This window comes from Apiospora marii (genome assembly GCF_038362585.1).
Source record: "Apiospora marii strain CBS 49790 chromosome Unknown utg000007l_segment0_segment0, whole genome shotgun sequence".
In the NCBI taxonomy this organism is placed as follows: domain Eukaryota; kingdom Fungi; phylum Ascomycota; class Sordariomycetes; order Amphisphaeriales; family Apiosporaceae; genus Apiospora; species Apiospora marii.
In genome coordinates this window covers 1485029-1507025 of record NW_027117379.1, presented here as the reverse complement: position 1 = coordinate 1507025, position 21997 = coordinate 1485029, and the positions used below count along the sequence as shown (strand labels likewise).

The window sequence follows — 21997 nt, the reverse complement described above, 5'->3', positions numbered from 1 at the left end:
ACGCCCGAGGAGGAGGCTCGATTCGATGACATCACTAGATGTGCCATCAAACAAACCGATGACGCGGCACTGTATGTGCCAGAGCTACAATTCGAATGTAGTCTGACAGTCTCACTCGAAATACCACCCGTAGACCTCAAATAACATCGATGCCTCACGAGTCTGTAGGAGGAGCTTGCGCGCCCGCAAAGGTCTTGACCAGGTCCCTCCACCGGAGCTTCAAAAGCTGCGTGTTCTCGTCGGGCCAGCTGCCCCCGCACGCCTCCCCCGAGGGATGCGCGCGGTGGAACGCGCACCAGAACGGGGGATGGTCGGCCGCCTCGAGGTAGAGGGTAATCTTCTTCACAGTGGCGGGCGACGATGGCGACGACGACGATGATGATATGGAGAAACCGTGGAGCATCTTGAGGAACCCCTGAAAGGGCGCCTGGGTGACGAACAGAGGCGCGTGCAGCTCGCGGTCCTTGCGGTGCCTCCCCGGAATGATGGGCACGTCGTCATGAAAGGGATCGGCATCGTTCGATTCCTCGCCGCTCCCGCCGCCCCAGAAGCTGGGCGAGGGGAACTGGTACCCGAGCTCGAGGACCAGGTGCTCCATGCGGCCGTGCTGCGCCATGTCGCGCAGGATGGGCGCGTAGACGCCGTGGAAGAGGCCGAGGTGGTATTCCTTCACGTAGAAGCGGATCCGCAGGGTCCGGACGTAGAGCCGGGGCGTCAGGGAGCGCACGAGAAAAGGGGTAGGGGAGGAGGAGGAGGAGCCGCTATCAGAAGAGGCCCGGGTATCCAGCACGACTTCATGGTAGAAGATGGCGGCGGCCTCCTCGTACATCCAGCGGCAAGTGAGGAACAGAACCAAGGCTTGCTGGTATGATTTCTTGGTGGTGGTGGTAGAGGATGAAGGGCCGGACCTGGAGTTGGTGGCGGTAGTTGGGGTGGTTTCTTGCAAGATGGCGAGTTTGAGAATCTCGTGTCTCAGCTCGTAGGGTAGGTCGAAAAACGGGAATACGCCTCTACGTCGAAACTCCTTTTTCTGTGTTCTCCCCAGCTGGGCACGATTCCTGGCCGTGTTGGAATGAGAAGCGTGCTGTTTGCTCCGGGTGGGGACCTCCCTCGGCATAGCGCTATGCCTGACGATGGAGACCGAGCTATATGATGCGGTCGGCCACAAAGATGCTTAGCTGGTCGTGGCTTGGGTAACCCGTCGCAAAAGGATGCAAGCGTGGATTTGAATTGATTCACCGTAGTACCTATCCACCAACTTGTGAATGCCAGAACCAGCTTGAGCTTGTTGTGTACAGCAGACTGATGAGATGGTGGGATGTAAGGTCCAGTATTGATGGTCAATACCTACAGTGCTGTATGAGACGCTACATTTTGTGGGGCCAAGTGCGGTACTTGGGTACTTTCGCTTCTCATTAATCTGATAGGGAAAGTTACGCTAACAATGTTGGATTCATCGCCCGCTGTAGATGTTATCATGTCATGGGACCGTTCTTGGATGAATAGCAGGTGATGGTGAACATATCAAGTCATTGTCTATCTCTATAGCATCGCTTCGTATCAGTCAAGGCGACCAAGGCAGATCCGTTATGCCTGTTACCGCCACGTTCTATACCCATCTATACAAAGCCCGTAACGCCTCTGCAAACTAGCATCTCCGATAGATGCATGGTATCAAACGGGGAGAAAATCAAAGTCGGCCGTCCATCTACCTACGCTGGCGCTTAGCTCCTCCCGACTCTCCACCGTAACCGCCGCCGCCGCCTCCCGAGGGGCGTCCACCGCCGCCTCGTCCACCTCCACCACCACCGCGAGGAGCCTTCATGGGATCCGGGCCGACTACGAGGCCTCTCGTGCCCCTGAGTCCCATCTTGCCCACTGTGCTCTTATACAGAGTCGGCACCTCCGGGGCACCGAGTCCGTCCAAGGCAAGCTTGTTGGCTTCCGAGACCAAGGTCTCGGCATCCCAACGCAGCGACTTCATGAACGTCTTGTAGAATCCTAACCAAGCCTGGTACGCCTTGTTCTGTACTTCGGGTTCCAACTTTTGTGCAATCCGCTGGACATCTGCGCGCGCCTCCAAGTTGGGCGGTGATTCCACGAATTCGATATCCTTAAGGGTGAACTTGGGGAAGAATGCTTCCGCAGATGTGACGAGGAAGGTACCGCGACCCTCGGCTCCGGCTCGGGCGGTACGACCCAGACGGTGAACATATGATTCCTTGTCTGCGGGAATGCCAGCCTGGAACACATTGGTTACAGCTGGGAAATCCATACCACGAGCAATGACGTCCGTGGCGATCAAGAGGCCATTCTTCGCCTTGCGAAATTCGTCGGTCGTCTTAGTACGCTTGCTCTGCGAAGCGCGAGAGTGCAGGGCCATAGGGGCTGGCAGACCCTGAACCGACTTCAGCACTTCCACGTAGAAATCGACGAGGGCAGCTGTGGGAGCGAACACAATGGCCTTGAACGATTCAGGGCCCACATGCGCCAGTTCTTGACGCAAAGCCCCGGCCAGAGCTGCGGCCATGTCTGAGAAAGTCGGGACGACAATGAGATTCTGGGGAACTCGCTCGTGGGTGTTGAGTTCACCTTCGGGGATAGTGGAGATGTACTTGTAACCCTTGTTCAGAGCAAAATGCGCAACTTTGTCGACATATTGAGGCACAGTTGCAGAGAAAAGCATGCTCTGTCTCTCCGAGACTTCTCGCTTGGGCAGAACTTCAATGATGTTTTTCAGGGAGGGAAGGAAACCCATATCGAGAAGCCTATCGGCTTCATCCAGAACAAGGGTGTCGACCCACTGCAGCTTAGCCTGGATGGCATGTGAGTTTCGCTCATTGTTGGTGAAATGGTCGAGGAGACGACCAGGGGTGCCAATCAGGATATCGCAGCCCTTGAGAATCTTCCTCTCCTCGGAGTTCTGGTTGGTGCCTCCAATAGCGGTGCACACCGAGTACTCGGGCCTGCGGCCCAGAAGCTTCTGTGCTTCGTTGGCGATCTGCAGCGCAAGCTCTCTGGTGGGCGAAATGACTAGCAACGATACAAATTGACCGGGCTGACGTTTCCGGTTCAACATGCTCTGAATAGCGGGGAGCAAGAAAGCCACCGTCTTTCCTGTACCGGTCTTGGCCTGCGCAAGTACATCTGTGCCACGCTCTCTGAGGAGCTGGTGAATGGTGGCGGCCTGAACGGGCGTCATATGGTCAAACTTCATGTCTTCGATGATGGTCTTGAGCACGACGGGATCAAGGAGGTTTTCCTTGGCCAAATCAGCAAAGCGAGGCGTGTCGAGCGGGATAGGCTCTGTCAGAGGCGGTGTGGCCACTCTGGAGACCATCTTGGGGGCTTCCGTTGCGCCAGCTGCGCTGTGGTTTGATCTGTTTTGTTGCGTGAAGCCGCCAGGCTTGCCGCCCCTGCGGCCATTGCGGTTTCTGCCACGGTTGGCTTGGGGTGCCCGTGTGTTCTCCATCATGGGGATTGTCAAAAAGGATTGCAATGCCGATGAAGAAGCTGGTAATAAAGACGGGCGTGCGAAGATTCTTCTAGCAAGCATGGACAGGTTCGTTGGCCGCTTTTGAGAAGTGGCAGATGAGAATGGTTGATGGAATGTTGATAGACCCTGGATTTTTCTGCTTGCAGTCTCTGCATAGAGCGGCAGGCAAATATTTATGAGACTTAGTCGGGGCGACCGATAAGATTAGCTATTATTCAGGTCCCTCTCTAGCGCTAGGCTGCAATGGGCGGCCCCTAAACTGAGTTTTAAACAGCAGGTACGGTTTCGCCCCTGGCAAGCCACCTGCCAGTCAAGCGTAGCATTTCTTACTTGCCTCTCAATAGTGGATGCAAGCCTAAGGTCCTCAGCTCGTCGCAGGCCAACCATACCAACGATTGAAAGAACAACCTACAATAAGCTGTACGCAGTTACTCCATAAAGCGCAATCTGACTAGGTACTTCATTGGCATGGATGGTGGAAGGATACGGCAAGAACATTGCCATTGGATGATGGTATTCTTGCATGTGGTTGTTTCCTGACAACTGTCAGTCTTCACAACTACAGGGGGCAATAGTGAAACAAGGCACGGTGTTCTAAGCGGTTCATTTTGAACGACCGCAACTTGTTAAGATGGAGATGTATTACTAAGCAGAGCAAGCATCACCTACAGCAAATCAATGCAAATGCACGTGGATCAATGAGAATTGGGGAATGCATGCAGGGAGGAATTAATTGTTCAACCTGGACGTTTTTCAAGACCGAGGAACCTGCCTGCCTGCGTCTTGCAGGCGGAATGGGAAACTAGTACCCCACTTTGTACACGTAGGAGAGCATTCGTTTGGCCACCAACAACGACTCGAGCATAACAACAATTGGTACATTCGATCAAACCATTTATATCACAGGCAATTAAACCGTCGGTGGCCAGGTCCTGCAGCCCATTACGACTTTGTTCAATACTCAGATGGCTTGTGGTTCTGACCACACACGTGAGAGTTTCTATGTTGGGGGGAACTATGTCGAAGATGACCAAGGCATACATACACTGCAGGGGCAGATGTACGTTGAGCATCTGACCCCCAAGTCGAACATCGAAAGGCGGCCCTTCCCTCTTCTTCTCATACATGGAGGTACCCGAACGGGTATTGTAAGTCCGCTCGCATTTGATTGATTTCCACCCACGAAGGATAGGGAAACTTAATGTGCAAAAGGACTGGTTCACGAAGCCCGATGGCAACCCTGGCTGGGCCTCCTTCTTTCTAGCAAGATGCTACGAGATTTACATTGTTGATGTTCCTTACAGAGGAAGGAGCCCGTGGTATCCAGGAAATGGCAGCATGGTCGCCTTTGGAGCTAAGCAGGTGCAGAAGATGTTTACGGCCTCGGAGCTTTACGGTATTTGGCCACAAGCCAAGCATCACACCCAATGGCCAGGAACCGGAGTCATGGGCGACCCTGTATTCGACGCATTCTATGCTTCGGCTATTCAGATGCTAGGCGATGCTGTTCAGCAAGAGTTAGCATCGCAAGCGGCTTGTGCGGCGTTACTGGATCGTATCGCTAGACCTGTGGTGATGATTGGTCACTCGCAGGGCGGCGCGATACCCTACTTAACGGCAGATGTACGGCCGCGCCTCGTGAAAGCGATCGTGAACCTGGAGCCAGTCGGACCACCATTCTCCAAAGCTACACTCATCAAGAGGCCTGGATGTCCCTACGGCATAACTCATGCGCCCATCACATATAAACCGCCAGTGACGAATCCAAGTGAGGATCTGGTGAGGACGGTGGTTCAACCCAATTCTCCTGGCTTGATGGAGTGTGTCCTGCAAGCTATAGAACCACCGCCTCGGACTTTGGTTAACTTGGCCAATATTCCTATTCTTATTGTGACCACGCAAGCGTCATACCATGCACCATACGACTGGGGCACCGTCGAGTATCTCAACCAGGCAGGTGTTACATCAGAGCATTTGAAACTCGAAGATAAAGGGATACTGGGCAATGGCCACATGATGTTCCTGGAGATGAACAGTGATTTGGTGGCAGCCGAAATTGAGGCCTGGATTGCACAAGCTATCTGAATTACGATTACAAGCCAACCAACCATTTTCTTCCCTTTTTGGGGTACCGATTTCTTGACTGACATTCACCTGAGGTGATTCTAGTTCTCTTGGTCTGGTATGTGAAGAGGCCAGGGACGAAAGCCATCGATAAAAGCAGCAACCATCATAGTGACTCCTGCCGCTATTCCTATAGCAAACACGTCCATGATTGAAGCGGATGCCGCTTTCATCGCCGATATCGGGATTTCAGACATCCCAAGGTTCAATAAAGGCGACCGCAGTCCAGCCAGTGCTTGTTGTATTTCGGTACTAGGGATTTCCATACCACCAGATGCCTCCAGCAGGTTATGGTAACCCCGGTTCAGATAGACGCAGCCACTGAGTGCGAGAGGCAGCGTGGTGAAGGTATGCGTGACCGTAACAAGGCCTATCGAGACGCCATTGCGTAAATACGATGGAAGATTTGCCTCCAGGACTGGCATGGACAGTCCTGACATCAGGCCCAAAGAAGAGCCTAGAAGGCATGAAAGGCCAATAACAATACCGGGAGGTGTATGCGCCGTGATCCACATCAATCCTCCCGATCCAGCACTGACACATATGCCGCCGCAGAGATACAGGACCGCAGGCCTTCGAACAGCTTGCAAAGTTGGCCTGGCCAGTAGGGACGTGACTCCAAAGCATCCAAGCGCTGGCAGCAAATGGACAGCTATCTGTTTAGCTTGTTCACCCCGCACAAAGGCGCAGAATAAAGCTATGCCGTACAGCATAACAGACAAACTGCCCGCCGTTGCGGCAACGACGGACAAGCTGCCCAGGCCGATCCGATTTTGCAGGATGCCTAGGGGGAGAATTCTATCCCCAGGGACCCATAAGCCGTACCCGTGCTGTATGGAGGAGAAGACAAACAGGACGATAATGGCGACCCATATAGAAATGACTTGTACCGAGTCCCAAGCCCACTTGGAACCCGACAGCAAGAACGCAGCATCGAACAAAACAAATGATAGCGAGTGGTCGATCGCACCTATCCAGTCGATATCGGCCATGGCCCTCAACATCTTGTCCTCGGGCTGGATTGTAACCGAGGGGTATGATAGCGCAGCAAGGACTGCCACGATGACGGCCATGATTCCGCCCAGGAAGAAGACCTGATAATAAAGCTTCAGTGGATGGGCCATCTGCGCATGCAATGGGAGAATGTCTTACCCAACGCCACATCGTGAAAAACATCACGGTGGACGCACCGAGAACGAGACCAATGGCATAGCCAAGTCCTGACGCTAGATGCAAGCGCGAAAGCTCTCTAGGAGTAGCGAGCAATGTGTTATACGTTATAAGGCTATTTCGTGTCAACATGTGTTCCAACCTTGATACATAGGTATGAAAGGGATGCTGGTCAACCCACCTCATCTGCAGTCCCGCGATGGCAACTCCAGTCAATACACGCCCAACGATGAGGATTTCAATTTTTGTTGCCGTTCCGGCCACCAAGGACCCGGCAAGGAAGAGGAAGGCGGCAGACACTCTGAATCGTCGCAGGTCTACCATATCCATGAAGTGCCGGAGCAATGGTGCTGTGCAGCAACATCCCAAGCTCGATGCAGCAGCGACACAAAAAATGAGCCGGATGTCGGAGAAGACATCAAAGATAAAGACCTGCACTACGGCTAGGCTACTTGCATCATACCCTGATGATTTCAAGTCAGGTTTTAAACCCCCAACAGCTAGCAGGAGGGCATCCCGAGAGCACTTACCAGCAAGCAGAGTCGAGATGCAGCAACTCAAGTGAACCAATACCCACTGCCACTCTGCAATCTTTCCTCGGCATAGGTTGGCCTCGCATGACGGGTCATAGTACACCCCGTACTCTCCACCCTCTCCTGAAGCCAGCTGCAGGATCTTATCGGCCTCGAGCTCTTCCTCGGGCGTTTGCGCAATTAGATTCGCCCGCGAGATGAACACACCTGGTGACTTCTCAAAGAAGTAGCGAGAGCTCGGCATCGAAACATGCATGTTGCTCATCATGACAGCATCTGAGTGAAGATAGATTCAAAACGAGCGAAAGAAAGAAACCGAAAAGGACTGTCACCAGGTGACGAACTAGTTTTGGTGAAATGACTGGTGTAGGCAACGTCAACATTTCTCGTATAAAGGTGGCGAATATGCCATCTATAAAGAAAGGCAGGTAGCCTTCGGGCTGTTGAGCTTGCTGGTACGCGAATGAGCTTGTCTGTGTCTGCGCAGCCTACAGAGTTCAGGGGGCGCCTTCACTCATGTATCATCCCATGTTAAGCTGCGCTGCAGGGTCTTGCATAGCCAACGAAATATGGGATGGGGAAGATTAGGCCAGGAACCAGACCTACCAATGCAAATCCCATTTCTGGCTTTCTTTCAGGACACCTTGTGCTCCGAGCGCAGCACATCCCGTTAGATCTAGGCCGGCCGTCGTCGTAAAAGACAAGTGGCAGAGATGGCCGGTTGGGAGACACAAGCTGCAGCGTGAAACGGCTACGAACTATCAGGGTTACTTCCCCTAAGCCGTGTCCAAGCTCAGGCGACGTGAGCAATTCAAGACCTCCGCGGGTCAACAATATATTTCCATTGTTTGTCGCAAGCAGTGGATTCCCAACCTGGCGGCGAAGCTTGTTGCTTCTATATCATTGCTGGGTTCAGAGAGTGCTGCTGTTAGGACAATCTCTACGGCCTGGAACTTGGCGTGATGCTTGGGCTATTGACAATTCAGTCTTCCCCCTTACACACCGTTTTCAAGCAGGTGTCGGAAATCACGATGCTATTGCAGAGTCTTCAGGGGGCAAAGCTAACCTTTCAAGCACGGCAAGTTTCGTTTTACAGAAGTGCCCCGAGCTCGACTGTCGGTAAAAATAGGTTTGAAGTTTGGCACGGCATCACGACCTCCCGATTATATTTCGGATGACTGGCGGCGGCTGCGATTGGCATGAACTGTATCTCGCTTTTCAAGTCATCTAGCGACAGACTGTGCTGAGGCATGGAACAGACCTCTCTGCAGTGGTGAAGTCATCAAACGATGGCTTCAATATCATGTCCGACCCAGAACCCACCAAACTACGGATAAAACCCCTTCATTGGAAACCATGTCGATTTGTTCTTAAAGGAGAGATGTTTATTGATGAGCATCACTGGTCTGGACTTGTCTGGCGTTGAGAGCAGGAGTGCCTCGGTAGGTCTTTCCAGGGCTAGTCACCGGGCTGTTGAAGCTTAAACCCGAATTCCTAGCACAGCGAGACAAAAAACGTTACGATGAAACCCAAGCAATTTGCAACGATATCGAGGACGAAAAATATGTGATGGTCACAACAAACACGAGATGTGGCATCATTGCCCAAAGCCGCCCACTCCCCGTATCAAGTTATGTGCCACTAACAGGCCTTCGAGCGAGAACCCCGACTGTCTGCCCATGTTCGACTCATATGCGTTGTGTAACATTAGATTACATCATCCCTTCACCGACGCGTAAAGCCGTGTCGCATCGTTCGATCACCCGCTCTGCAACTGTGTATTGGCAGGCGGCGCCGCCATGCCGCCAAACCAATGTCAGCAGTAAGGAGCAGAGGCTGGAAAGCGGCACATGTGAAGAGCTAGCTGCTGACGTGCATACGAGCTGCGAATCCATGCAAGTCGGTACGCTGTACTCCGTACGAGGCAGGCACACTATCAAGCCGGACCGGTGGTGACTAAGATTACCCGCACTATACATACTGCGTAGTCTTTCTCCTGTACACAACGTGCCATTCCCATGTAGACGGTAGCGCCAATGAGACGCAGTCTATGTTGCCCTTCTTTCTCCTCCGTCCAAGGCGGCCTTTTCTTTTTGTTGGTTGTAAATGTTTTGTTCGTTCCTCAGTACACTGCATCCAACAAAGAGATCGCGAGTGACTCCCTGTTGATGCAAGGAAGTGGGCTCCTCTCAGCCTTAACTGTGGGCCAATGGACCCCAATTATAGCAACTCTATAAGCAGTTGGTTCTCTGTTGAGGCTGATTGTTTCCCCAAGTGGAATATACACCCGCTATTGGTCTTGGCACATACACATCTTGGGAAACCGCCGACGGGTGTTGCGCCACCCTGATTGGCGACCCTGGTCCTACCTACACAGGGTTCACCGAATGAATACTACCCTCAACCACATGCTTGCGTACCCCACGGACACGACCAGCGCAAAACGGCCAATGAGACTGATTGGTTTGACAGACATCCAGCGGCTGAGTCTCACACCCCCGAGCTGTCCTCGAGGCATGTAGTTGTTGCGTTATTGCGGCACGGCGGCCGGGGATGGCTGAGCGCCGAACAGAATGGTTCGAGGCCATGTCTCACTCCAACGTTGTCAAATGATATAAGTCAAACCTTGTGCGCGCTGGCTTGGGCATTGATACATTCTCCCCCAAACTCCTACATTAGCGGCCTTACTTAGACTTGAAGAAGAAGAAGACGACAACTCTTGCAGTCTGCCATTATGGGAAGTGCACTCTCAACGCTACGCCGCAGGCCAAGATCCAAGGAAGACCACGGCGTCGTCGGCGAACTAGACTCGCGCCTACCAAAGCCTTCACCAGAAACATGTCTACTTGACGTGGGGAGACTGCTAAGGCACCCGGACGAAAAGGATGTGCTCAAAAGCATCGTCCCTATCCGTAATGCTTTGCTTCAGGATTTCGACGCCGGAGTGCTCTCGGAGGAACTGCTCAATCTGAAGATCTTCGACATCGTCGACCCCTCTGCGCCGGCTGGCCCCAACAACACCAAATATGCCGGGGGTAACATCAAAGAGGGGACGTATGCCGGGACCCAAGCCGCTTTGACCCAGATTTACTCGAGGATCGAGCGAAGGTGAGTGAGAGGAAGTAGAGCCCCTGGTGACTTATTTACTGACCGAGTGCGTGTTTTTTCAGCTATGAGTCGTACTTCGACGTGCTGGCCCTAGAGCCTACTCTGCCCAGGTACGTTGATCTGGCAGAAAAGCGCAAGATGTACGAGTGGTCGTCATATCCCACCGAGGAAGACGGCAAACCGTCGGGCTTCCCACCTCATCTCCAGACCATCCCCAAGGCGGACGATGTCTCTTTGTGGAAGATCTTCAACAGTCTTGCAATCCTCGAGTCTCAGGTTATCGTGCAAAAAGTGATACCCGACACCTTCCTCGGTAAGACTGCCGACTGGATTCTGGAAAAGGCCAGGTGCGCCTTAGAGGGGACTCCGGAAAAGGGAGTTACTATCAAAGACGTCGAAGAGTACAACAAGTGAGTAATCATTCTTTGAGACAATCGACTGCTCTGGCTACATTAGTTACACAAGATCTTGATCCCTCAGATGGACTTGTCTTGGTTCGTGTTACCTCCTTTTCCCACACACATGCTGATTACAGTCCCTCGACCAGGTGGCACCGCAAATCAGGAACTGACATTGCCCGAGGGGAGAATATCGGTCACCTGGAAGATTGGTTCAGCGACCGACGGTTCGCTGACCAGTCGCTGACGGGAGCGAACCCTACTACCATTACCCGCGCCTCTCAGGGGCTGATCAAGGAGTTTGTGGAGGCCGCAAGGGCCAATGGTTATAACAAATGGGCCGAGGCGCTTCCCAAGATCGACCCTGCTTCGCTCCTTGTCCAGGACTGTAGCTACTTCCGGGAAGCCTTTGGGGTCGCCGCCGACGAAGTGCTCCACCACAAGCAGCCAGGAAGCGAAGACAACTGGGGGTGCGCTTCAGTCACACTGTACAGACTTCACCCAGATGGCAAGCTACATCCGATTGCCATCGTGATCGACTATAAAGGGACCATGGCCAAGTCCGTCACCATATTCAACAAGCGTATGAGCCCTTCAGACTCTACGAAGGACGAGGCGACAGATTGGCCCTGGCGTTACGCAAAGACTTGCGCCCAGGTATCAGACTGGTTCCGGCACGAGATAACAGTCCACCTAACCAACTCGCACTTTATCGAAGAGGCTGTCATCGTTGCCACCAACCGAACCATTCCCATGGAGCATATTGTCTACAAGCTTCTGCACCCGCATTGGTACAAGACCTTATCGCTGAACGCTGCAGGCCGAGCCTCCCTGGTGCCGCAGATTATGTACGACGTGGTCGGCGCCTCGCCGGAGCAGGCCTCCAACTACCTGCGCCATGCTTTCGAGCACTTCGACTTCCAGGGCAACTACGTCCCGAGCCAGCTGCAGGACCGCGGATTCCCCTCTGACCCCGCGGGCCTCGAGGACCCCAAGTACAAGAACTACCCCTACGCCAAGAACATGACGCTCATGTGGACCGTGATCCGCAAGTACGTCTGCTCGATGCTACTGACGTACTACGACCAGCCGCGCGCCGACCAGATGGTGGCCGAGGACCCGTACATCGCCGACTGGTGCCGCGAGGTGCAGGAGTCGGGCCACATCAAGACGTTCCCGACCATCCGGACATTCGACCAGCTCGTCGACGCCGTCACCATGTGCATCCACCTCGCGGCCCCCTTCCACACGGCCGTCAACTACCTGCAGAACTTCTACCAGGCCTTCGTGGCCGCCAAGCCCAGCTGCCTGTGCGCACCGCCGCCCGCGACGCTGGCCGACCTGCGGCAGTACACGGAGCGCGACCTCGTCGCGGCGCTGCCCCTCAACCGCCAGCGCCAGTGGATGCTCGAGAGCATCGTGCCCTGGCTGCTGAGCTTCAAGGTCGGCGCCGACCGCAGCCTGCTCAACTTCGCGCTGAGCCAGTGGAGCGTCTACCGGCGCAAGACGGAGCCCAAGGAGGTCGAGGTCCGCGACGTCTCCGAGATGTTCTACCTCGACCTGTGCCGGCTCGCCAAGCTGTTCTACCACAACAGCAAGGCCATGGATGAGGGCGCCATCCCTTACATGGTCATGGATCCCAGCATGACGGCAGTTTCGATTTTGATCTAGAAGACCCCCCCCAAAACCCTATTGGGAGTTGCAGTGTAGCATTAGGCGTTGTCGGAACGGCATTTTTAGTTTACGGCTTGTGCCATTTCATCATAGAGTATTTCCCAATCAAAGACTCCTGTCTACTTGCACCAGGACTCGAGTATGTGGAGTTAGACTCGATTCCCGACAAAGTTATTGGATTCCGTTCTCTTCCTCTTGCTGCAGTACTTGCTGCGATGTTACATGGGCTCGGGGCTTGAAAACCTTGCGGTTGCCGGCTTGGAGGATCAAGCAAGGCATTAGTCAGTTTGCTTGCTTGACAGTCATCAGTCATCTCCTAAGCTCCTGGCACCTGCTTGCCTGAAAACTCCGAGAGGCTCTTTCCCACAGAATAGACTTCTTCTGGAAGACTTCTACCGGATATGCACGTCGAAATCCGTAAGGCTTGAGTCGTAATGACCCGATATTCTGTCAGATAGAACTTTACCATCTCGGTAAAACTCAGGAACTTGTGTCTATTCTCGCCCTTTCGGCTCGGAACGAACGGATTTCCCAGCCAAGGAGCAGCCAAGGAGGCGAACTAGGCGAAAGAAGCGTCTGATGAAGTCATTGGATCCTTACCGTCACGAGATTCGGGTCGGGACAGTGGAATTATGGAGGAAAAGATGGATACCTTCCCAATGAAAAAAGATTGAACGCACGCACAGCCACACGAATCACTGCCCGGATTGCTCCATCTAGCAGTGCAATCTAGTGGTCGCTAGCGCCCGTCTTCAGAAGGCCGATATGCCCAATTAGGGCCCAGCAGCCGGAGGTTCGGCAGGCGATGGTACCCAGAAAGCAGGTAATAGCGTTCAGGAACATGCTCGCTTGCTGCAGAGATGCAGCGAACCCGGCGAACCAATACCCAACCATGATTGATCAATCATCCAGTCTGCTACTGTCTTAGTCTGGCGGCCTCCTGACGATCTCGCATGGAAGATCGGGCATCAAGTGGCTGACGGCCGCTATGGATGATGGATTTTGCGTTTTATAGAAAGCAACACTCGGGCGAAACAAAGAGTGGGTGTTGGTGGCAGTCTTCGCCTTCACAATGGCATTGGCAGCTTGGCTACCTCACCCTTTGATGGCGACAGCGCTGCTCTTGGTATACTACTTTCCGTGAATGATCGACAGACCATTTTATCCAATCGTGTATGCTATTCAACAAAATAAACATACTGTCAATAGCATCCCTGGTATGTACAGTACAGCAGTATCTGGTGGGAGCAGCGCTTTCGCGATGTCTCGCCTGATTCGCTGCTTACATAAAACTGCAGACTGGTCAGCTGCCGCAGCAGCCATGCATCTTTGGATTATTCATCGGCCATATTAAGTCAGAGTTAAGGACTTGCTGCCATACGAGATATGTAGCTGAGATGGCGTCTCCCGTACACGTATGCCCATCAATAATGGGACTTCTCGGATCTCACAGCCACATTGGGGAAAAACGTGCTAGCTGCTAGCCGTTTGCTTGTGGTTTTACAGACGGAAGCCTTCTATATTTACCCCACCAGTTATGACATTGGACAATGACCTAAGAACCAGGAATCTCGAGCCCTGCAAGTGACGCGCTGGCGGGCTCTTGAGCTTAAATGTTTACAGAAGCAGCCCGTAGCAAGTTTGCTTAATTACATGACATGCAGTCACCTCGAAGGTTATTATTGGTTTAGAGAGAGGAAGAGGATGGGAGTCATTAGCAGATTAGACCTCGAAAATAAGAATCGGAGAGGTGGCCGACTCCAGCTTCATACCAAATCAAGACAGACTTCTTACCATCTCCATCTCACACCAACCCGCACTTCTGTTTTTTTTTTTCTTGCGCAGCAGCAGGGTGGCGCATCACTCTGAGCAAGACTTGATCAGCGCCGAGACCCAGTTGCGTAATACGTACCTAACAACGATCCCTACAGGGCTCCCCGGCTCCCATTCTGTAAAGAGCACCGTAGACCCTGTATTTGCCGGAATTAGCACTAGATCACCAGCGTAGGCGGGGCTCTTCTGTCATTCCAGCCAAGGCGGACTCGAAGTCATACAACCACAAGAAATCACTTCTCTGCGCCGCTGCCCGGGCTCAAATCATAGTTTCCTTTCGCAAACTCTCACCACCATTTCCTTGGCAATCAAAAACCACCGACACAAGAAATGGATTCAGACGGCGCCTTGAAGAGGCGCGACACCACCAAGGGACCGCCCCTCCGGATATTATCGCTAGGTGAGCAATACCATGTACCCATCGGTGCCAGCAATGCACAGACAAAAATAGATCAGACTGACTGACAATCTGGTGGGGTGGCCAACCAAAACAGATGGCGGAGGAGTTCGAGGTTATTCCATGATCATTATTCTGCAGGAGTTGATGCACCGCACCTACGTCGAGATCGAGGGAAAAGCACCGCGCCGCCACGAGATTCCCAAGCCATGCGACCACTTCGACCTCATCGTCGGCACTGGCACCGGCGGCCTGATCGCGCTGATGCTGGGCCGCCTCCGCCTCGACCTCGAGCAGTGTAAGGAGCTCTACGTGCGCATGACGCGCATGGTGTTCGAAACCGACAAGACCATCGCAGGCATCCCCTACCGCTCGACGCTGTTCAAGGCCTCGATGCTTGAGCAGGCGATCAAGGAGGCCGTGCGGGAGCACACCGTCGACGAGGACGAGGGCAACGACACCGGCTCGTCAATCGCCAGCCCCCTGTCCAGGTCGAGCGCCGCGCAAAAAGTGAAGCGACACACCAGCAATGCCAGCGTCATTAGCTTTAGCGCGAGAAGTCCGACAGCCCAGATGTCGCGGCCTGCCTTCCGGGGATCCTATGGTGGCGGCGACCCAGACGCGTTGCTCTACGATACAAGGGAAAATAGAACGAAAACGTAAGGAACCTGTTTATCTTCATTTCTCCCTCAATTTGTTTTCTTCCACTTCATTACTGGACCATTACTAACATCGAATAGGGCGGTTACGGCTATGTACAGAGGCACTCAGAGGGGCGGCGAGCCTGCGCTCCTGCGCTCCTATGATTCCAGGAAAGAGCCCGCACCGGAATTTGATTGCACGATTTGGCAAGCTGGCAGAGCAACATCCGCGATCGGCCTGGCCTTCAAGCCGATCAAGGTGGGCCAGTCGCAATTCCACGACGACGGCGCGGGCACTTTCAACCCATCTCCATTTGCTCTTGACGAAGCTACAGTCAACGAATGGCCAGGCCGTGAAGTGGGAGTCTTTGTCAGCGTCGGAACCGGAAGGAGGCCCAAGGGTACCGACCAGAACTCTCATGTCTGGTACGAGGGTTTCATGGGCGATTTCGCCGATGCCAGGAGGAAGTTGATCGCTAAAATCGAGGGCTGCGAGACGATCCACGAATACATGAAGAAGGAGCACCTGATTAAACGGGGCGTCAACGCGGAGAATTACTATCGCCTAAATGTCGAGGTGGGAGTCGGCGAGTTTGGTATGAACGAATGGCATCGACTATCCGAGATCAGCACTGGCACCAGGAGATACATGGGCCGGCCTGCTGAGCAGAAGATGATACAGGAATCATCGACCAAGCTCGCCAAGATACACAGGGCAAAGCAACGGTATGAGCGAATGGGCAATGTCCCGGAAATAATATCCCCGCCTGCCATGGCCTCGATCAGCTCACCACTGGCCGTGGAACTCCCTGGCGATTTCCCTACGGCTTTCCCTGCTCACAACTCTCCCGGCCGCGAGTCCTACGACTCTGGGACGGATCGCCTGTCGCTGCCTACCTCCAACCCCATCCAAACACCTTCGCCCCGAAGCTCGGTAGAGCGGATGCGACCAGCAAACGACCGAGTCCGGCCGGCAACCAGCCATAATTCGCCACCCCGTACTCACACACCTCGCTGCTCCGAGCCGAATATCCGCACCACTCAGCAGGCGACTCCTCTTTCGACCATCTCGCAATCACCCATCGATGATGACCCGGACCGTTTGGTCAGCCATGCGCCCACTCCCGCACAATATAGCCATGCCTCCGGCGCCGATAAGATTGCCATTACGAGCCTCGACGAGTACGAGTACTCCCGGAGGCCGCAAGGCGAGATGGTCCCGAAACCCTTGTCACCGCAGCCGAGGCCGTACCGCATTGAGCCGCCCCCGCTGCCACCCAAGACGCCCCTGTCGCACGAAGGGCGTGGCCGCCGGCCGAGTGGGAGCTTGAACAGCCCGCCACCATATCCCATGGATGACGATGACCAGCCACCGCCGATGGTGAACATGGCGAGGAAGCCTGAACTTCGGCACAGGTGAAGATGAGACAACATCAATCCTGTAGCCCCACATTGGTTGTGCTTGAGATTGATTGGCATGGCGTTTCATGGACGGGGTTATGACCTTTTGACCTTTTTTACTTTTTCTCACGATCCGTGGCCGGTTGGCTAGGCTACTTTTTACGACACGTTTGATGATACCATTCACGCACAGGACTTTTTTCTTCTTCTTATGAACCGGCAGATATCCAATGTATTTAAATTAGCTCGGTCCAATGATACCTCCAACGATACCATATCTCCCTTGTCTCTTGTTATTGCAGCACAAAATTGCTTATATGCGATGCACAAGGCTGTGTTTTCGGAAATATTGCGCAGCAATCAGTGTAGTAGCGGGGGGGAAAAAACTGTTATATTTGAATACTTATCCCCCGGACGAAACGTATAGCCTTGTCGTGATGATTAGCATCATATAACTCGAAGTGTAACTCAAGTATGTTGGCTAAGTCCACGAGCCATGAGTGAAGGGGTCAGAATTCATATTTGCCCCCTACCTTGTGCTGGAAGCCATGAAGACCTCGTCGTTTATCGCCCCTCCAACCCCGAAGCCGCAAGGGGCTATAGGAAACTCGCGTGGTGAGCGAGCGCCATTGCAGCCACGAGGCGTGGTGGCCAAGAGCAAAGAAACGCTGGTTGGGGGAAACAACGTCAGAGGCAAAGAAATAGTTGGGTTCGCGTGGGATGGATTTTTGGGCTTTTTGTAATTGTCGTCTGCGAGGCTGGGAGTTGCAGACGCCTCGTGGTACCTGATCACCCTTCTGACTGATGATTATACCTTGGCAGACGCCCCCTTACTCTTTTCGTTAACGAGTCGTTGGGCGTTGAGGTCTCAGTCTTAGGGGTAAACATGATATCGTATGGTACCTTTTTCATTTATTCTCTCGCCGGAGCGCAGCAGTAGAATTAGGTATTCAATATCCTCAAAACAGAGTGTCTACGAACCGTTTTCGTGACTGCCTGTCTGTCATCACGCCCCAGTACCACAGCGTACGCAAACTAGACATGATATGGTGGTACAGCATGTATGTTGTTGCTGCTGTGGAACAGTGACGCCGACGTCGTCGCCGTTCCCGTCTTGGACATGGCATGACTTGTACCTAGTTTATCGAAACACACCCCAAGCAACGATCAGCGCCATTTAAATAACATAATTATGCCAGAGGCCGACCCAATACTTATCCGTAATCCTCGTGTTCGTCGGGCAGAATTCCCGGTTTGTCACATATGCTTGTCCGTTATATTGGAAGGCCTGGAGGCTTGTCAGTGTGGCTGTTGCACTAGGTATGACCGAAAAGTAAAGATATCTGCCCCCCGTTAGTCCGCAAAACGTGTTTCATCGATTGCTCATTTCTCCTTGTCTCATTTTCCCCGTTATCTCCGGTTCGGGTGTCTGCTCGTTGAGACGAACCCTCAGACTGAGTGGTAAGTCTGTCGCTCTGCCCGCCGCGGTGGAAGAGTCGGTAAAAAAAAAAGCCAAAGACATTTCCACCCGCCAAGGAATCTTGATAGCATGCAATCGAGACCATCCTTTTTAGTTCGCCCAAGTCGCCTGCACACCCCCGGCACCCAGCTTGAGGGAGCGTTTCACGTCCCCGTGTGTGGCGCAAGCTGAAAGAATGTCTGCTTCCTGCTCTCACCGACAGGCCGGACGGACAACAACAACCAAAAACAAAAACTTGCTCGCCAAGCTGTGCAAGCGCTAGCAGACTCAGTCTGGCGGGACGGGCTTTACAGTATCATCAATTCCCCATACATGTTGCAAAGTCTGGTGGCTGCGCCCGTATGCATCCCAGGTCCGACGCAAGAATGATGTGTCGGCGACTGACTCGGATCGGTGTGCGAAGAAGCGTTGCATTGGGGGGGAGGGCTGTGCCGTTTATCCAACCCGCCCAGCCGTCCGCGCAAGCCGCTGCCTTCAGCTTCGTTAGCTCTGGATGGGCTGGTAAATAGGGAACTGCGTTTTTTTGGCGCCGTTGTCACCGTGATGGGATGCAAACATGAGGAGGCTTACTAGCCCTGCCCGCTCCGCTTCAGCCGCTCGCTGCCATCCTTGAATCAGTCTTTTCTTGTTGCTGGCAATTAGGGCCGATCTGGACTCGCGCGGGTTCCCGGTATTGGTGGTCGAAAAAAAGTGACAACTCCCATTGGGCAGTCGTTGGACATTCGCCTTGGATGTCCTAGCAGAATTTGAGTAGGTTAGTTGTTGGAGTCCTCCTGGCGGGCCGCGTAACGATGTCACCCCGTACCCACCACACTTACAGCACAGCACTACAGAATCTTGGTCTTAGCATGTCGTCATGGTCGACCTTGGCAATCCAATAAGATGCAATGAAGTCATGTAACGCCTGCAATGGGGAGGAAAATAAAGCTTGACATGGATGCTTGATTGTATTCAATCAAGCAATTCCAAGTAATCCTTCGTACCTTTTTGTTTATTAGTCTTTCCAAGTAATATAGAAAGTCTAACTCTCTCTCTTTCTGTTCCCTAATTATAGATATTCTTGTGTCTTTTTTTGTCAATAAGATTGTTAATAAGATGAGGGACATGCACATGTTGGCGCAGCTCGCCCTGGCCGCGACCGGCGCTGCCAACGCGATCTCACTTCCCAGAAGTCAGAATGGCTTTGTCTCGATGCCGATCTCATATAAGTCACACGACAGGCCACTCCTTTCGAAACGAGACGAAGACAACAACGTACCTCTTTTCAATATCTCGGTGTTGAGCTATCTCATCGAGCTGACCATCGGCACGCCGGGCCAACCCGTCAAAGTCGCCATCGATACCGGTTCCAGCGAGCTTTGGGTGAATCCCAACTGCCGGACTTCCCAAAGCACCGCGCAGTACCAGGAGTGCTTGACGAATGGAGAATACGACCCAAGCCAGTCCTCCACGTCCACGGACCTCGATTCCGGAAACACAATCCCATATGGAATTGGCAACGTCGAGATCGAATACTACAAGGACAATGTGGCACTTCCCAACAGTACCATCAAGCTGAAGAACATTCAGTTCGGGGCCGCGTCCCAGAGCGAGGACCTCAACGAGGGCATTCTGGGCTTGAGTTTTGGCTCGAAGAAGCCTACTGCGGACTTGACGTACAACAACTTTGTCGATGAGTTGTACCTGCAGAATGTTACAGACTCGAGGGCCTTCTCAGTTGCCCTGGGTAACCAAGATGCCAGCAACGGCGGCGTGATCATCTTTGGAGGCATTGACACCGGCAAATTCACTGGGAAAATGACGACAGTACCGGTCCTAGGGCCGCAAGGGGGCGAGAAACTCAACCGGTAAGTAGAGGCTTCTGGATGTTCTTTGTCAATGTGAAAATCAAGCTAACGGCTTTGGTAGTTTCTGGGTGCAGCTCAAGTCCATCGGCGCGACCATGGGCGGATCGTCAAAGCAGTATGACAACTCCGCGACTCCCATCGTCATCGACACCGGTTCCAGCCTGTCCACCCTGCCCTCGGGAGTCGTGAGCGGCATGGTCCGCGACCTCCGGGGCAAGCAGGACAGGCAGGGCAATGTCATCGTGCCGTGCCCGACCAGCAGCACGACGGCCAACACCTTCGACTTCGACTTTGGGGGCGTCACCATCCGCATCCCCTACAGCCACTTCGTCATCGAGGCCGCGCCCGGGACCTGCATCCTGGGCGTCCAGGCCGGCACGAGCAGCGGCGTCATGCTGCTGGGCGACACTTTCATGCGCAGCGCCTACGTCGTCTTCGACCAGGACAACATGCAGATCGGCCTGGCCCCCTACGCCAACTGCGGCGAGAATGAGCAGACGATCTCGCCCAACGGCGTCGGCGACGTGGAGGGCAAGTGCGACAGCTCCAACAGCAACAGCGGAGGAGGCGGCTCCGGCAATGGCAATGGCAATGGCGACAAGAAGGACGCCGCGACGGGTCTGAGCGCGACCCTGGGACCTTTGGCGCTGCTCTTCTGGACGCTCTGCGTATCGTTCATGACGATGTAAGGCGAAGATGCGGGAATAATAATAAGCATCAGGATAACGGGGTAATCATCGGGTTTCGGCACGTGTTTGTACATATTTTAGACCCCCCGGGTTCCGTTATAGTGATAAAGAAAGACACTCAAATACCACAACATACTTGCATTTGTATCACCATCTCCCGAGAATTCCAAACAGCTAGCATGTCAGCTTGGGAAATGGCTGTGTTGAAGTAAGGGGCCAGCCGATGGGCAGTTAATGTTTCAATGAAATCGAATGATAGGACCGTAAGACAGGAAGGAACACGAACGGCATATAATCTAGGACTATTGTATCAGCAGACTGTAGAGCAATACCGAGTATGGGAGGCTGTTTGCGAGGGTTTGGCATCTACCGTCACATGATATACCTAAGGATCGAGGCAGGCAAATGCATTTCATGTGATTATGTGGTTTACTGGACAGGGGAAATCGCTCACGGTTCAATTCATTACTAAGGTAAGTAGCAAAGTCGGTACGTTTCGGGTATTGGAGTCTGGAGATCCATCCACACCCACCTGCCTGGCCCTGGTAGATCCTTCGACTGGTTGATCCTCCAGATTCCTGGGGTTTGCACACCTTACGCCCGACACGCAATGTTCCTTGTAAATTCTTCGAGGAATTCAGCTTGCTCGCTCCGCTCCAGTGTTTATTACTGGAATAATGAAGTATTTCTATTACGTTGTTCATATTTAAAGAAGAGTTTGCGAGCAAATAAATCCGTAGCGGTTGAAACAGTACCCAATTAAGGCTCGAGCGAAACAAGTGCACCATCTCCGGGCGGCGTGAGGAGTTCGTTTGCGTGGTGGTGTCCACCAGGTCTTGCTGGCGGTGCATGAATGACTCGAGCCCTATTCCTGAGCCTCTGAGCCTGACTTGTGTAACATCAATTGGCGGTATTGGGCCAGCACATTCCAGGCTTTTAGTGCTGGCCCCACGGGCATGCAGTGTCAGTCACTCTGTGTCTCGCATAGGAAGGGGATCTGGTACGATAAACCACTTTTTTCGAGGTCCCAATTGCCAGGTTTTGTCGTCAAGGTGGGAGTTGGTCCCAGCACACCAAGATTGCCCACGGGGCTCCGCGGTCTCTCGTGCGGGATACGCCGACAGTCACGCCGAATCATACCATAGCTCCCCGAACTTTCAAGAAAGGTATGGGACGTCGATGGGGCGTCTACTACTATGCATGCGC

The 21997-nt window shown here is 53.3% G+C and overlaps 7 protein-coding genes across 7 annotated transcripts; 4 read left to right on the top strand and 3 right to left on the bottom strand.

Annotated features, from left to right (window-relative positions):
• Window positions 1-154: 154 nt before the first annotated feature.
• PG985_010852 (uncharacterized protein) lies at window positions 155-1117 on the bottom strand (the record flags this gene model as incomplete). The annotated part of the gene is made up of 1 exon (XM_066830619.1): window positions 155-1117. One exon carries the CDS (start codon window positions 1115-1117, stop codon window positions 155-157), a length of 963 nt encoding a protein of 320 aa, XP_066681301.1.
• A 591-nt stretch (window positions 1118-1708) lies between these two features.
• Window positions 1709-3472, bottom strand: PG985_010851 (ATP-dependent RNA helicase; the record flags this gene model as incomplete). The annotated part of the gene is made up of 1 exon (XM_066830618.1): window positions 1709-3472. The coding sequence occupies one exon, from the start codon at window positions 3470-3472 to the stop codon at window positions 1709-1711; it is 1764 nt and encodes a 587-aa protein (XP_066681300.1).
• Window positions 3473-4461: 989 nt separating this feature from the next.
• Window positions 4462-5581, top strand: PG985_010850 (uncharacterized protein; the record flags this gene model as incomplete). Its single annotated transcript, XM_066830617.1, has 2 exons — window positions 4462-4644; window positions 4709-5581. The coding sequence occupies 2 exons, from the start codon at window positions 4462-4464 to the stop codon at window positions 5579-5581; spliced, it is 1056 nt and encodes a 351-aa protein (XP_066681299.1).
• An 80-nt stretch (window positions 5582-5661) lies between these two features.
• On the bottom strand, window positions 5662-7579 carry PG985_010849 (MFS drug efflux transporter; the record flags this gene model as incomplete). Its single annotated transcript, XM_066830616.1, has 4 exons — window positions 5662-6714; window positions 6773-6905; window positions 6972-7254; window positions 7321-7579. 4 exons carry the CDS (start codon window positions 7577-7579, stop codon window positions 5662-5664), a joined length of 1728 nt encoding a protein of 575 aa, XP_066681298.1.
• A 2478-nt stretch (window positions 7580-10057) lies between these two features.
• Window positions 10058-12500, top strand: PG985_010848 (uncharacterized protein; the record flags this gene model as incomplete). Its single annotated transcript, XM_066830615.1, has 3 exons — window positions 10058-10431; window positions 10494-10841; window positions 10967-12500. 3 exons carry the CDS (start codon window positions 10058-10060, stop codon window positions 12498-12500), a joined length of 2256 nt encoding a protein of 751 aa, XP_066681297.1.
• Window positions 12501-14666: 2166 nt separating this feature from the next.
• Window positions 14667-16794, top strand: PG985_010847 (uncharacterized protein; the record flags this gene model as incomplete). Its single annotated transcript, XM_066830614.1, has 3 exons — window positions 14667-14736; window positions 14831-15392; window positions 15474-16794. 3 exons carry the CDS (start codon window positions 14667-14669, stop codon window positions 16792-16794), a joined length of 1953 nt encoding a protein of 650 aa, XP_066681296.1.
• A 2565-nt stretch (window positions 16795-19359) lies between these two features.
• Window positions 19360-20791, top strand: PG985_010846 (uncharacterized protein; the record flags this gene model as incomplete). The annotated part of the gene is made up of 2 exons (XM_066830613.1): window positions 19360-20102; window positions 20164-20791. The coding sequence occupies 2 exons, from the start codon at window positions 19360-19362 to the stop codon at window positions 20789-20791; spliced, it is 1371 nt and encodes a 456-aa protein (XP_066681295.1).
• Between the last annotated feature and the right edge of the window lie 1206 nt (window positions 20792-21997).